General features: G+C 46.0%; 1 protein-coding gene across 2 annotated transcripts in view; it reads left to right on the top strand.

Annotated features, from left to right (window-relative positions):
- The window catches only part of CNTLN (centlein), a 2,346,865-nt gene that overhangs the window by 1,305,083 nt on the left and 1,028,978 nt on the right, over positions 1-12,804 (top strand). For both annotated transcript variants that reach the window (XM_069625978.1, XM_069625977.1), the window contains exon 14: positions 8,899-8,999. In XM_069625978.1, the coding sequence (XP_069482079.1) occupies positions 8,899-8,999 (101 nt within the window). The remainder of the gene's footprint in view (positions 1-8,898; positions 9,000-12,804) is intronic.

Raw genomic sequence — 12,804 nt, 5'->3', positions numbered from 1 at the left:
TCCCTGCTGCAGTTCTGAAAACTCAAGACCTGGCTGTTCAATCAAGATTGAGTTTTCCGACTAGACTTTTCTGCACAGGACCTCTCCCTATTTCGCCCGCCTTGCATTCTGGTCGCCTTATGGCCTCTATTGTTGCTAGTAACAATTGCCTCTGTGCTATGCACTGTACAAGTAAATAGAACATAATACACATAGGACACTGTCCCGAACATACAAAACCTCATTTAGAATTTGCCCTGCACCTGGGTATTTGAGGTCTACACCTGTCACACAGGGTAACAGATAAGGCTTTACCTTTTGATTGCTTGAAATGGGAAGTAGGGGTCCATAACATTTAGTATCTGTGAACCCTGAGAATCCTGAAGGCGCGATTGCCGCTATAGTACTGTCCTTGGCTCCTACAACAAAGCGGTGTCCGAAAAGAAAGCACAGCCGGTGAGTCCGAGAGACTGATACCAAACCAGCTTGCGTTTTGAACCAAGGTTGCAAACCGCAACATTGTATAAAAAGAACAGTTTGTAAAGCATTTGGGATAAGCAACACAAATACAATTGACAGCCAAAAGAAATTGTTGAACTTTGGGAAATCAAGAAAAGATACCATAGACAGAGTGGTCCGGCACCACTTGGGTGCTCATTCAAAAGTCTCTTTTAGGTATATTACTGATGCTGAGTGTGAGAGAGATCGAAGTGGTCCTGCAAAAGGGTCAAGCTAAGCCTTGTGCACATTTGAAAGTCTTTGATGCTTTAAAGTATATCCAAATTGGTCCAAGCCTGGCTGAGGGAGACTAATTGAGTCTTGTTTGAAAGGCATCTGAGTCCGGCAGAGGGGGATACGACAGATATATTTTACTTATGAAAAGTGTCTGAGCCCGGCAGAGGGGGATCCAGGGTGAACACCCAAGTTGAATATTGAAGAGAAAATGTATGTGTTGCAGGCTTTATGGTACAGCAGGCCCTCTGCGTGAAGAGACTTGCGATAAGTAAATAGGCTTGGACACAGAAGGGAACTGTATTCTTGTGCCGCAGAAGCCAGACTGTGTGCTTTGCTTGAGTGATTCGCCTTGTTCCGTGCTGAAAACGTGGAGAAGGGAGGCCAACTGCCTGAGCACCCCGACATATTATTTTGGGAACACTTCTTTCTTTTTCATGAAGATTACCTCACCTTATTTTGTAACTTGGTGGTAAGGATTGGCAATAGTTATTTTTTTTAGTAAAGGCCCTTTTCATTTGACAAGACTCCACTAAGACTGCATTATTATTTTTCTCCCATCTGTAGATGTAGGTTTAGATAGGTGGTGATCACACCCTAGCAAAAGTTCCATAAACACCCTTGAACTGTGGTCACATGTGTCTGTCTTACTATTACCACCATGCGTTCCTTACATGTGGTGTCAGGTGTGGGATCTGATTCACTTGATAAAAATTGAAAATACATGCTTATAATTGTCGAAAATAAAATCATTGAACTCCTTGCTCTCTCAACTATGTATCCCGACTGGTCAACAAGATCTGTTCTTTAACATTCAAGTATTATTAGATACACTTCCTCTTTCCCATTATCATATACAACAGTAGGATCGAATAATACTGAAAGTTCGACGAGCCTTTACCTTTATCAGGCCTAGTGCCCTAAATCCCCCGCACCTGAGCCTTTTTTTTTTGGTACCCAATTACCATTCATTGCAGGGCCATCAGGGTTGGAGACCAACCTACTGAAGTCAATCCCTTCAGCGGAATCAGACTCTGAAGAATGAGACGACTTCGAAATTTTATCCGAGGGAGTCGAGGCCTGTTTTTTTTCTGATTCCGAAAAAAACACAGAAGGTACCCTTACCCCACCGGAAGAAATTGACAACCTATCAGCTGTCATAGCACAGTTGGCAGCCCATCAATTGCAGGCTGAAGCTAGGATCCAAGAAATTGCTATGAAATTGGTTGAGTTGAAATCTAGACCCCCTACTACCACAGGGAATGCTTCCACCATACCTAGAAGGTTGAAGATCTAGGGAATTCTTTCTTCAATTTCTAACTACTAGCCGTACAACTAGGATGGGAAGAAAACCTTAAAAAGTGCTATTGGTTCTCTGTTGAAAGGTGAACTACAAACCGCCTATTAACTGCTTAATCTTGCCCAGGGAGCCACCTTTGTATCCATCAAAGAAGGGTTGTTGAAATGAGTGGGGCAAACTTGCCATTTCTATCGGCAGAATTTGAGGGCCATTAGATTAAACCCGGCAGAAAACCCCCTAAAAATGGGTGAACATGTCAAAAACACCATAGCCCTTTGGCTCAATTACAGATTCCTAGAAGAGTTACTAGAAATGATCACCTTAGAACAGTTCACCAATTCCTTACCCCCTTTTTGGCAAAAAGTTGCCTTACAGTTAAGCCGACCTGCCCTAGCCATGGCCATTGAAACCGCACAAAAGCACTCAGATGCAGCAAAACACTTCCACTCGGCACATCGAGGGAAGGAACGGAAAGATTGCAAACCTATCCACCGACCTCAACCTCAGGGAGTAGACAAACAAGGAGGGTTGTACAGAATTAAGGAATGGATACCTAAAGAAAGACTAGAAGTCAAGAGATCAGACCCTAAGAACAAATATGAAAGCAAAAGGGAGGACCCCAAAGGAAATAGCCCACCCCCTCTTATCTGCTTTTCCTGTAGAGAAACTGGGCCTTCAGCTAGACACTGTCTGAAAAATGTAAAGGACGAACCTATGGAAATAAGCTGTTTAAAGGGAGAAGAGTCGGAAAAACCCAAAGAAGATTTAGAAATCTTTAGCATATATTTGTCAGTCTTCTGCTGACTTCACCCTATGGGTGAATGGGAAGCAAGTAAAGGCATTCATTGACTATATCAAGCAAACCGCTATACAAGCTGACTTGGTCACAACAACGGATCTCAAGCGCTACCCTAGTTAGAGTTACCTTTGTAAACGGGAACAATGAAGTATAACCTAAAATACCTGTACACATTAACATCCGGGGCAAGTCCTTTTGAATATCTTCAGCCATCATTCCAGGACTCCCCGAGGAAGTTATTCTGGGCTGGGATTTCTTTACCTTCTCTACTCTCTTGCAGGAACCCCCAACTCTCTTTGGAGACTTTTCACCTCAGAATTGCTAGCAGTCAAATTATTACTCCCACAACTCTCCAATATGGGACTGGGAAAAATCAGAACCCAACGAAACACCTCCAAGATAAAAAGAACCTATGAATCCTGAGACAACCCCTAGAGACCAGTTCATGGGTTACTTTACGGAGACCAATAAAACCACTCCATCTCTACCTACACCGGCAAAAGAAAATCAATGGAATCTACGTTCTTGGATATATCTCATCCCTGTTCTCTCCTAGGTCTTAATAATGAAGAACCTGGACAAAGTCATATCCACCTCACATAGGGGAAGGGCATGTGAGAAACCTAAAGGTGTCTCACCCGCTAGTCTCCGGAGATCTGTCATCCAGGTGGCCAGGACATGGCCATCGCTTTTGGATCCAGTTCCTGGGGGTGGACCAGTGTGGGAGGATCACCTGGTTGAGGGGTCTTCGGGGAGTGGAAGTGGGACACCGGATGGTGAGACACAGTATCCCCTTCCTTGTAACACCTTTTCCCCATCCTACCAGGGAAGATACCTAGGAACTCGCCCCCTCTTTCCCGATACAGACACTTCTCGTGGAACGGGTCACTGTGAGCGACAACGGACTAACACCAGAGCCGTATACCTGACATGTCCCAACACCATGGTCCGGCAAGGTCAGGCAATTACGGATCATTACACACACCTGACTTCATCACACTTGCCCACACAGATAAAAGGCGGAGCACGGAAGCACACTCTGAGCGAGGCAGATGCAAGGAAGGCATGGTATCAAAGTAAGACAGACACAAGTGACCACAGTTCAAGGGCGTTTATTGAACCTTATCAACGGTGTGATAAAAGCCTATCTAAATCTAAGATAGGAGCAAGCTACGACCATTGAAATAATAATAATGCAGTCATAGTGGAGTCTTGTCAAAATAAAAAGGGCCTATACTAAAAAAAAAACTATTGCCAATCCTTACTGCTAAATTACAAATAGTGTAGGGAAATGTTCATATAAAAGAAAGAAGCATTCATAAAATAAGTCAGGCTGTTCAGGACGTTGGTCTCCCTTCCCCACGTTTTCAGCACAGGACAAGGTGGTTCACTTGAGCATAGCACACTCTTGGGCTTCTTCGGCACAAGGACACAGTTCTGTCACAAGCATCAGGGCCCTCTGTGCCCAAGTCTCTTAAGTTATCAAAAGTCTTTTGATCGAGGGCCTGATGTATCAAACAAACAAAAGAGTTCCTTTCCAAGTATTAGTCAGGCAAATTAACTCTTCACCCTGTACACCCCTCAGCTGGGTTCAGATCCCCTTTTCGGAATTAGTCTCCCTCAGGTGGGCTCGGATCAATTACAGTTCTTATTTGCTATTGAAGACCTTTGAATGTGCACAGGGTTTGGCTTGACCCGTTGCAGGACCACTTTGAATTTCAGAGTTTACAGTTTTTACGCTCTCAAATGGTTACCTTACAGAGACTTTTGAATGAGCACCCACGTGGTGCTGGACCACTCTGTTTATGGCATCTAATTTGTTCACAGTTCAAAAAGTTCCTGAATTCCTGTGATAAACCTGAGGGTGTTCTCACTGGTAGACCCCGGGGATCCTTTGTTCAGGTGGCCAGGGGAGGGCCATCGCACTTGGATCCCGACCCTGAGGGTGGACAAGCGAGGGAGGGTCACCTGGGCAAGGGGCCCTTGGGGACCGTGGATGGAACGCCCTCTGGCGAGACGCAGTATACCTTTTTCTGCGATACATCCCTACACGACATCCACCCAGTCTTTATTGGATAGTGCCACTACAATCCCTTCCTACCCCAGTGCTTTCCTTTAAGAAACGTCAGGAGAAAACTCATGCATCCACAATGATACATCTGTTTCCACCTTTCTGACAATAACCTGCCCTCCACTTCAGTCGAACACTACAAGTCCCATGATCCCTGTTCTTTTATTGACAAATCTTTTTTTAAATATTCAGCCAATTTTCCCCCAAAGTCTACAACTCACTACATTTCCCAGCAATCTCCTTCATTCACTCTGTCCTTTAAATACTTCGAAGAAGAGGAAGAAAACGGAGGAATAAGGATTACCCATAAGAATCCCTGGGCCATTAACTCCTATGGGCAACCCCCATGTTGTTCCACTAACGAGTACCGGCAGAGTCAGGCATTCCCTTCCAACCACTCACACCTGGATCCAATCACTACTCCCACGAAGTATAAGAGGCGGACCAGGAAAGCACAATTAGAGCGAGTTGGGGATGCTGGAAAGTGCACGAAGCCAGAGGAAGACCAAAAGAGCTGCAGAGACCCTGGGAGAACTGGAGGAGGAGAAAACAGCCCTGATACTGGCCCTTTGAGTCCCAGAGACTGCACTGTGGAGAGGGAGCTGTAGCTCCAGAAGGCAAGACCAGGGCCAGCTGGGGTTGCCTGGCAGTACCCACACCAAGACTCCTCCCCTGGGCCAGTCAGGCGAACCCATGTCTCTGAGGGTCAGCAGACGATACCCTGACCTCAGAACAGTATCCCCTTTTAGATCCTGCAGCTTCCAACGCCAGAAATTGCCATTTTGGGGAGCTGAGAAGTGGGAGCAAAATCCTAACAGTGCATTCTGGGACTTGAAGTCCCAAAACCCTTTTTGTGGATTGTGAACTTTGAAAGGAGGCTCGAGCCCAGCTGAGGGAAGCCTTCTTGGTGAGAAGGTTGTGAAATTTGTAAGAGGGCACAAGCCCGGCAGAAGGAGACCCCTTGTGGACCTTTGGACAGCACTTTTGGGATCAGGTTCCGAGCCCGGTAGAGGGAGACACTTGGGAACTTTGTGATTGAAATTGCCACTAGCGACAGAGTGGTCCAGGGCCACGTGGGGGCTCATTCGAAGGTCTGGTGCTCCTCTCCTGAACAAGGAAATTATTGAACTAAGATTATTGAAACTACAAGTACCAAAAGGCCCTAGGGGGAAGGCCGGTGTGAGGTGTCAGTGGTCATACAAGGGTGAAGCCAAACCCCTTGTACATTCATAGGTCTTTGGCACATAGTGGAAGCAAAGTGAACTGTGTAAATGGGGCAAGTGTTGAACCAGACTGTGGGATGTCCACAGTGAGTGGTTGGTCTAAGTACAATTGAGGGAGGCTAACTTTGAGAGAAGGCTTGTAGCCCGGCTGAGGGGATCCAAGGGTGAGAAGTAACCATATGACGTGAAGATTAGCAGAATTATCTTTTTTTTTTGTTGTTAATGGCATATCAGGGCCTCTGAAGCAAGAGACCTTGCATGAAAGAGACTTGGACACAGAAGGTCCAGATATTGAGAAAAGGAACTGTAACCTTGTGCCGGAGAAGCCCAGGAGTGTGCTGTGCTCAAGTGTCCCGTGCTAAAAACTTGGGGAAGGGAGACCCCAGCCATAACATCCTGACTTATCATTTTGTGACCACTTCTTTCTTTTCCTGTGAACATTATCCCACACATTTTTATAGCATAGTGGTAAGGATTGGCAATAGGTTTTTTAGTATAGGCCCTTTTTATTTGACTAAACTCCACTTGGACAGTATTATTATTATTTGATGATCGTAGCTTGGTCCCATCGTAGATTTAGGTTTAGATTAGGTGTTTATCTCACCCATTTTTTCAGTTTAATAAACACCCTTGAACTGTGATCACTTGTGTCTGCCTTACTTTGATACCATTCCTTCCTTACACTCCTTGGATATTCTATTATATTTGCGTGACTTGTTGCATATGTCTTAAATTCTGTTCTTTGCATATTTCTTCATACAATGTTGCCACTTGCAACCTTGGTTCTAACATAGAATAGTTTGCTATCGGTCTCCCTGACTCACCAGTTGTGCTGACTTCACTGGAGCGGCTTTGTTGTCGGAGCCAATGACAGAACCATGGCGCCAATCGCTCTTCCCCGCCTCGGCTATCGATGCAGGAGAACCCCGAGTACCTTCGAGATACAATGCCCCTTTCTTCAACTTTGATTCCTGGTCTTATGTTTCTTATCCTCGAGGGCTCGTGAAAGTAGCAGTTTTCTTCCTCTGAAAAGGCCAGGGGCAAATCCCTCCTTGCAACCCTTTCTGGTGTTGCTGTCTTTCTCCTCGTATTAAACTGCCGTCTCGGAACTACTGCTTCCTCCAGTGTTTTGCCTCGCTCAGCATGTGCTTTCGTGCTCCGTCTTTTATCCGTGTGGGGAAGTGTGATGGAAGTCAGGTGTGTGTGTGATTTCAGTAATTATGAAGAGTAGCGAATGCTCGAATCGTGATGTTCTTATACTCCAAATTGATTTTAGAATATTTGGTTTCTGAGTGGGGTGCAAACCCAATTGTAAGTGCCTCCGTGTAGGGCACTGAAAATTGAAGGAGAGTGGGGAACGCCTCCAAGGGTGTTCACCTATAGCGCTTTGAGGGCATACCAATGGCACTAGACGCTATACAAATGCCATATTACATTACAATCCTCACTGTTATGCAATTTTTACTGGGGTTGTGCAGTAAATTACATCCACGCTAGTTTGTGGTTCCAGCATCGGATTTGGATGTAGTATTAACATTTCTTATGAACTCTGTTAGAGCCCCTGCATTCATGTTCTCTTACACTGCTTTACCTTAAGGTGATTTTTATGGTTACCATCAGTTCTGTGAGATGGGTGAGTAAGCTCCAGGTGTTGTCTGTTAAAACTCCCTATTTGGTTTTCTTGAAAGAAAAGGAGATGCTGAGAGGGAAACCTTATTAGATGGTCTCATATTTCCATCTCTGAGAAGATCCATCTGCCAGTGTTTATTTCCCTCTGCCTCATCCTTCCAAGGCAGAGGAGATAGTCCATCAGCTGGACCAATCAGCTACTATTTCTCGCTGCCTAGCAATGTCAGGAAGGATGACAAGTTTTTTTCGGTTATACTGGTGCCCGTGCTGACAGGGCTGTGATTACACAGTTCTTGTCGAGGTGGATTATTATTCACATCTCAGAATGCTGTGATCTGGCTATGAAGGATGTGTCTGAAGGCCTCAGGGCTCATTCTAGCAGAAGTCTGGCTGCCACCTATGCTCTGCAGTCTGTTTTGAATATCTGCCAAACAGCTATTTGGGCTTCTCTGCACATGTTTGTAAAGCATTACTTCTTGGATTTCCTTTCGGGCACGATGCCCACTTCAGCAGGGCCGTCTAGAGTTTTCTGCTCTAGGTGATGTCCTTTTTCTCTCCTCAAGATCCAAGGATTCCTTCGGAAGTATATTGTGGATGAGGAATCCGTTGGCGGAAGGAATCAATTAGAAGAGCAAATTACTTAACTGTAATTTTCTTTCTGATGGATGTTACTCTCACAGATTCCTGATGCCCTACCATCCTGCCCCTCTTTGGCGCATCTTTTTTTTCGCTGTACCTCAGCTGTGGGGTGCTAGGGAAAAATGGCGGAGCTAAGGTGACACTGTGTCACGCTTCAATGTATACTGGCTCTGAGGCCATGTCCGGCTCATTGAGGCGCCAGGCTGAGCCGATGTAGTGCCTCGCTGCGCCCCCTGGTGATGGAAAAGCTTCCATAGATCAGCTCTGCTGGAATACTAATATAATAGTTGAGGAATCTGTATGAGGAAAATGCATCAGAAAGAACATTGCCGAGAGGTAATTTGTTCTTTACAGTTATAGGTGTAGGGTATACAAATTATATTTTGCCTTTAGATTGAGATTAGACCGTTTCTTTTCGTATAACTGAAATGTGTTTTTCCTGTACTGTGCTGAATATAGTTGCACAATTTCCTTTCCCTATTGCCTGTTTTTGCTTCTTAATGCATATTTTTTGTTATTCATACAGAATGAACCTTGAAGAGGAATTGGACCTGATGAAAGTGCATGTGGTGATGGATAAAGCTACAATTCAAGAACTAAATCTATGCCTTCAGGAGGAAAGAGAAGGTATTAATTTTAAGATTACATTTTATATGTTTCTTTTTAAAGCAGCACAACAATCCAATACTGTTATCTTTTTTGGCCACCTCCTTTTGTTTGTTGAATAATGGTTCACCTATTCAGCCCACCACAGTTTAATATTTTTTTGTAATGGACACATTCTATCCACATATTCCTTAACTTGTGAAAACCCAACCTCCTGCAGTCTGCTCCGGAAACTTTTTTGTAGCCACCAGGTGGCTCTCTGTGGTTTCCGTACTCTCGTTGTCACCATCTTTTGCCAGAAAGATGTTAGTTATATATGATCAGAGCCGCCAGTGCCATTTTTCATCAGTTTCCTTTTTCTGCCGGAACGCTCAATAACCTATGATATCACTTGTGATTTTTTTTTAATTGTCATGCTACGCTTTATTACCGGTTATCCAGAACTGGCGACAATCCCATGTCTCCAAGTTGACTTGTTCCCTGCCAGTTCCGGGTGGTAGGTAGTGAGTTAGGGCCTTCCTCTCCCCTGGTCAAAATATAATCTTTGTCCAGAAGGGACAGAACCTCTCCCAACACCACTAAGGAATGTGTCACCCCTGATTAAAGTGATGTCAGGACAGTGCAAGCACTGATGGGGTAACACACCACCATCACGGATGGAAAGGTGGAAGTGGTCCGTAAGAATTAGGCTGGGAAGCAGAATGGCAGAAAACCAGGAGAACAACAGAACACAGTGAAGAGGACAGATGGCAGGAAGGCCAGAGGGCATACAACAAAGCAAGGCGAGCAAGACAAAAGGGAGCTAGAAAAGGGGAGAACAGTGTCTCCTCAACAAAAGGAAGATAAATTGTGACTCTCAGTTTAGCTCAATGCATCATCTTTTATGCCCCTCCATTGGCATTTCCCCAAGCAACCAACCAAGTGTGCGCAGCGTGAATTCAGGGTTCCCAACCACTTGTCCCCTGCACATGCATTGTGCTCTCGACATGGCAGCCTCCCATGTTGGTGACGCAGCTAATGCCATGATATCTGAGGTGGCTGCCTTTCCCTTAACTGCCAACGCGGATAGGTTCTTCAGCCATGGCGCGTATGGCTTCCTAGAAGATAAGTGGAATGGCAATGAACCGTAACAGAAATATTTAAAAGTATCTCCACTTAAACCCCACTTTAAAACCTGTGTAGACTGTCACTGGTCAAGCTCAGTGACGGACCACACTCCTTGTACCTTTTCTGTCCAGGAAAATTCCACGACACAGGACATATTGAAAAGGAACAAAGAGTACCTTTCAATTTATAATAATGCTTATCAGACATGCCAAGAAATTCATGAGCTACTGTATGATCATTCTGTTGACTCCTTATTGCAATTCAAAAAAGAGCTTCAGGGTGAGCATGCTCGACACCTATCCTGACTCAAATTGCACAATACCCTATTACTAGTTTAGGACCAAACTTCGGCCGTTACAAAGCAGTGTTTTCCATGACTGTCGACATATTAAATGTAGTATCTTCTTCGAAGCGATACCTGTGCATGCCATTACTGATAATCTGAGGCTAAAGACCTCAAATATTCCTGCTTTGCCATTTAGCTGGACTTTGACAAATTAAAATGTGGTTGTAGACCCTATTAAGAGGAAGACATTCTAAATAACTGGTTATTTGAACCATGTTTGTTCTCAGTAGAGGGACTCCCACACCCGTGCTTAATTTGTAAAACTTGAGGTGTCACCCTAAGTAACCCAGGGTAATATAGACGTGGACCCCTTGCTCACTGTGCCTTAGAGATGCTCTGCTTCTCCTCACTGAGGAGGCCCACCAAGGCTGAAACACGTGTCTGGGGTTGCTGATGGTACTCTTGTTCAGAAGAAAACTGCCTAGCATTTCGGTCCTGCCCTGCCCTTGTGGGTGGGACCAGTCTTCTATACAAATGGATATTTTTCCTCTGTGAAGATGGCAAAGAGCTGAAACATGGTTGTTGACCCTCCTGAGTGGAAGAAATTCCAGAGAACAGGTTATTTGAACCATGTTCATTCTAAGTAGAGGGGCTGACAAATTAAAGCTTGTTTGGGACAGACCTGCATCTAATCCCATCGTAGATAAAGACAGTATGTAGAAACACAGGGCTGGTACGGGAGATCCTCAGCTTATAACACTTCCTCCCTCTGCAGACGACCTTGTAATCTAGGTGGCAAACTCATGCACCAAGGCTAACACCTTCTCCTTGCTTTCCCTTGACTGGGAATCCCAAAAACTAGACCTGTTGGGTGCGCACAGTGTTTACTTGATGTACTTAAAGTCCTCAGGGCCAAACTTCCACATTATCTATCGGAGGCAACTGAGACTACAGGCATGCATTCAGCCTCTGAATTTCAGAGTCCATCCATGCAACTAATCCAGGACGGAAAGGACTCTGCAAGGAATAGTCTGGGCCTAGACTTAAGAGCCTGTGTTGGAAGATCTAAGGGCACATCAGTCATTCATAGGCATTCCTGAATGTGCACTAGTAATTTTACCTTGGATATGCAAAATAAACTGTTGGACATGCTGTTTGAGAGCTCAGACCTTTTTGGGAAAAAGACAGTGAGAGTCTCCAAAAATAGAAGGACATTCGCCAGGCAGCTAGAAAGTTAGGTCTTTCTCCAGCATGGGGTTTGGCATGGATTCACATGCTCATGAATATTCCCCGTCGTCAGGCTGGGAATCCTCGGTAAAGAAAAAAAAAACAGTATCAGTTTCGTTTCTGATCTGTCTTTCGTAGTAATAACCAATCACTGGTCTCTGCGTCATACTGTCCACAGCCAATGACTGCCCTCTACCTAAGCACCGCCTCTGGCAGCCATCTTCAGATTTTTACCGCACGTTCATGTGTTGGGATCCTCGTGCTATTGCTCTCGAGCGTTAGTGCTATTTTTTTCACGTTTTTTCTCAAAAACTTCGTTTTTTCGGTCAAAAGAGCCACAAGCTCCACCGACTCTCCATCCGATCAACGGGGACCCGTGTCGGATTCGTCTGCGCCCCTCAAGGGTGAAGATTTCGTCGAGCTACGCTTTTGGAGGACTCCAGAAGCTTCTCAGGCCCGGACATGGCCCAGGAGAAGGGAAGCTCGACGCCCGGAAAGCTGTTTAGGATCTGCTCTCGATGCCAGCTGCAGAACGTCTTTAAGGAGGACGAACACTCCTTTTGTCTCTACTGCTTACATGAGGACAAGACGCATGTGGAGAAGGACTGTGCGTTTTGCGGCAATATGTCGGAGCGGACCATGAAGGACCGCCATCAACGTCTTGTCAACTGGCTGGAAGGGAAGAGCCCGTCAGGCGAGAAGAAGAGGAAGAAATCCAAGCGGTCTTCTAAGACCTTTGAGGACGCCCCGGCGACGGGGGTCCAACACAAGGCCAGGCACCGCGAGTCCGCTGGCACCGGGAGTGCCGAACAGTCGGGCTCTACGGGCGCCAGGCAGGGCGCACCCTCCCCGGCACCATCAGCCACGAGCCAACGCTCTGGGTCGGGTAAGAGGAAAGGCGAGCACCCGGCGAAGCTCCTGGAGAGGCCCCGGTCGAGCTCGAAGGCCCCATCGGAGGGGGAGCGAGGCAGTGTCCCCCCCCCTCAAGGATAAGGCGGTGAGCCCACCTAAGGTGGTGAAGGCCTTAATCCATCCGGCCAAGCCCTCTATCGATACTGTCGCGGCGGCCCTGGCTCAGCCTGTGGAGGCTACACCAGTGGTGGCGACCTCGGGGCTCAGAGTCTCCCTGCCACCTCGGAGGGAGTCCTCTTTTGTGCCCATCGATAGGACCCCCGTGAAATCCCCGGCGGGGAAGAAAAAGGGGGG

This window comes from Ambystoma mexicanum, chromosome 6p (assembly GCF_040938575.1).
Source record: "Ambystoma mexicanum isolate Mex_15411 chromosome 6p, UKY_AmexF1_1, whole genome shotgun sequence".
NCBI lineage: Eukaryota > Metazoa > Chordata > Amphibia > Caudata > Ambystomatidae > Ambystoma > Ambystoma mexicanum.
Note: the sequence above shows the minus strand (reverse complement) of the source record. Positions and strands in the feature narration are given on the sequence as shown.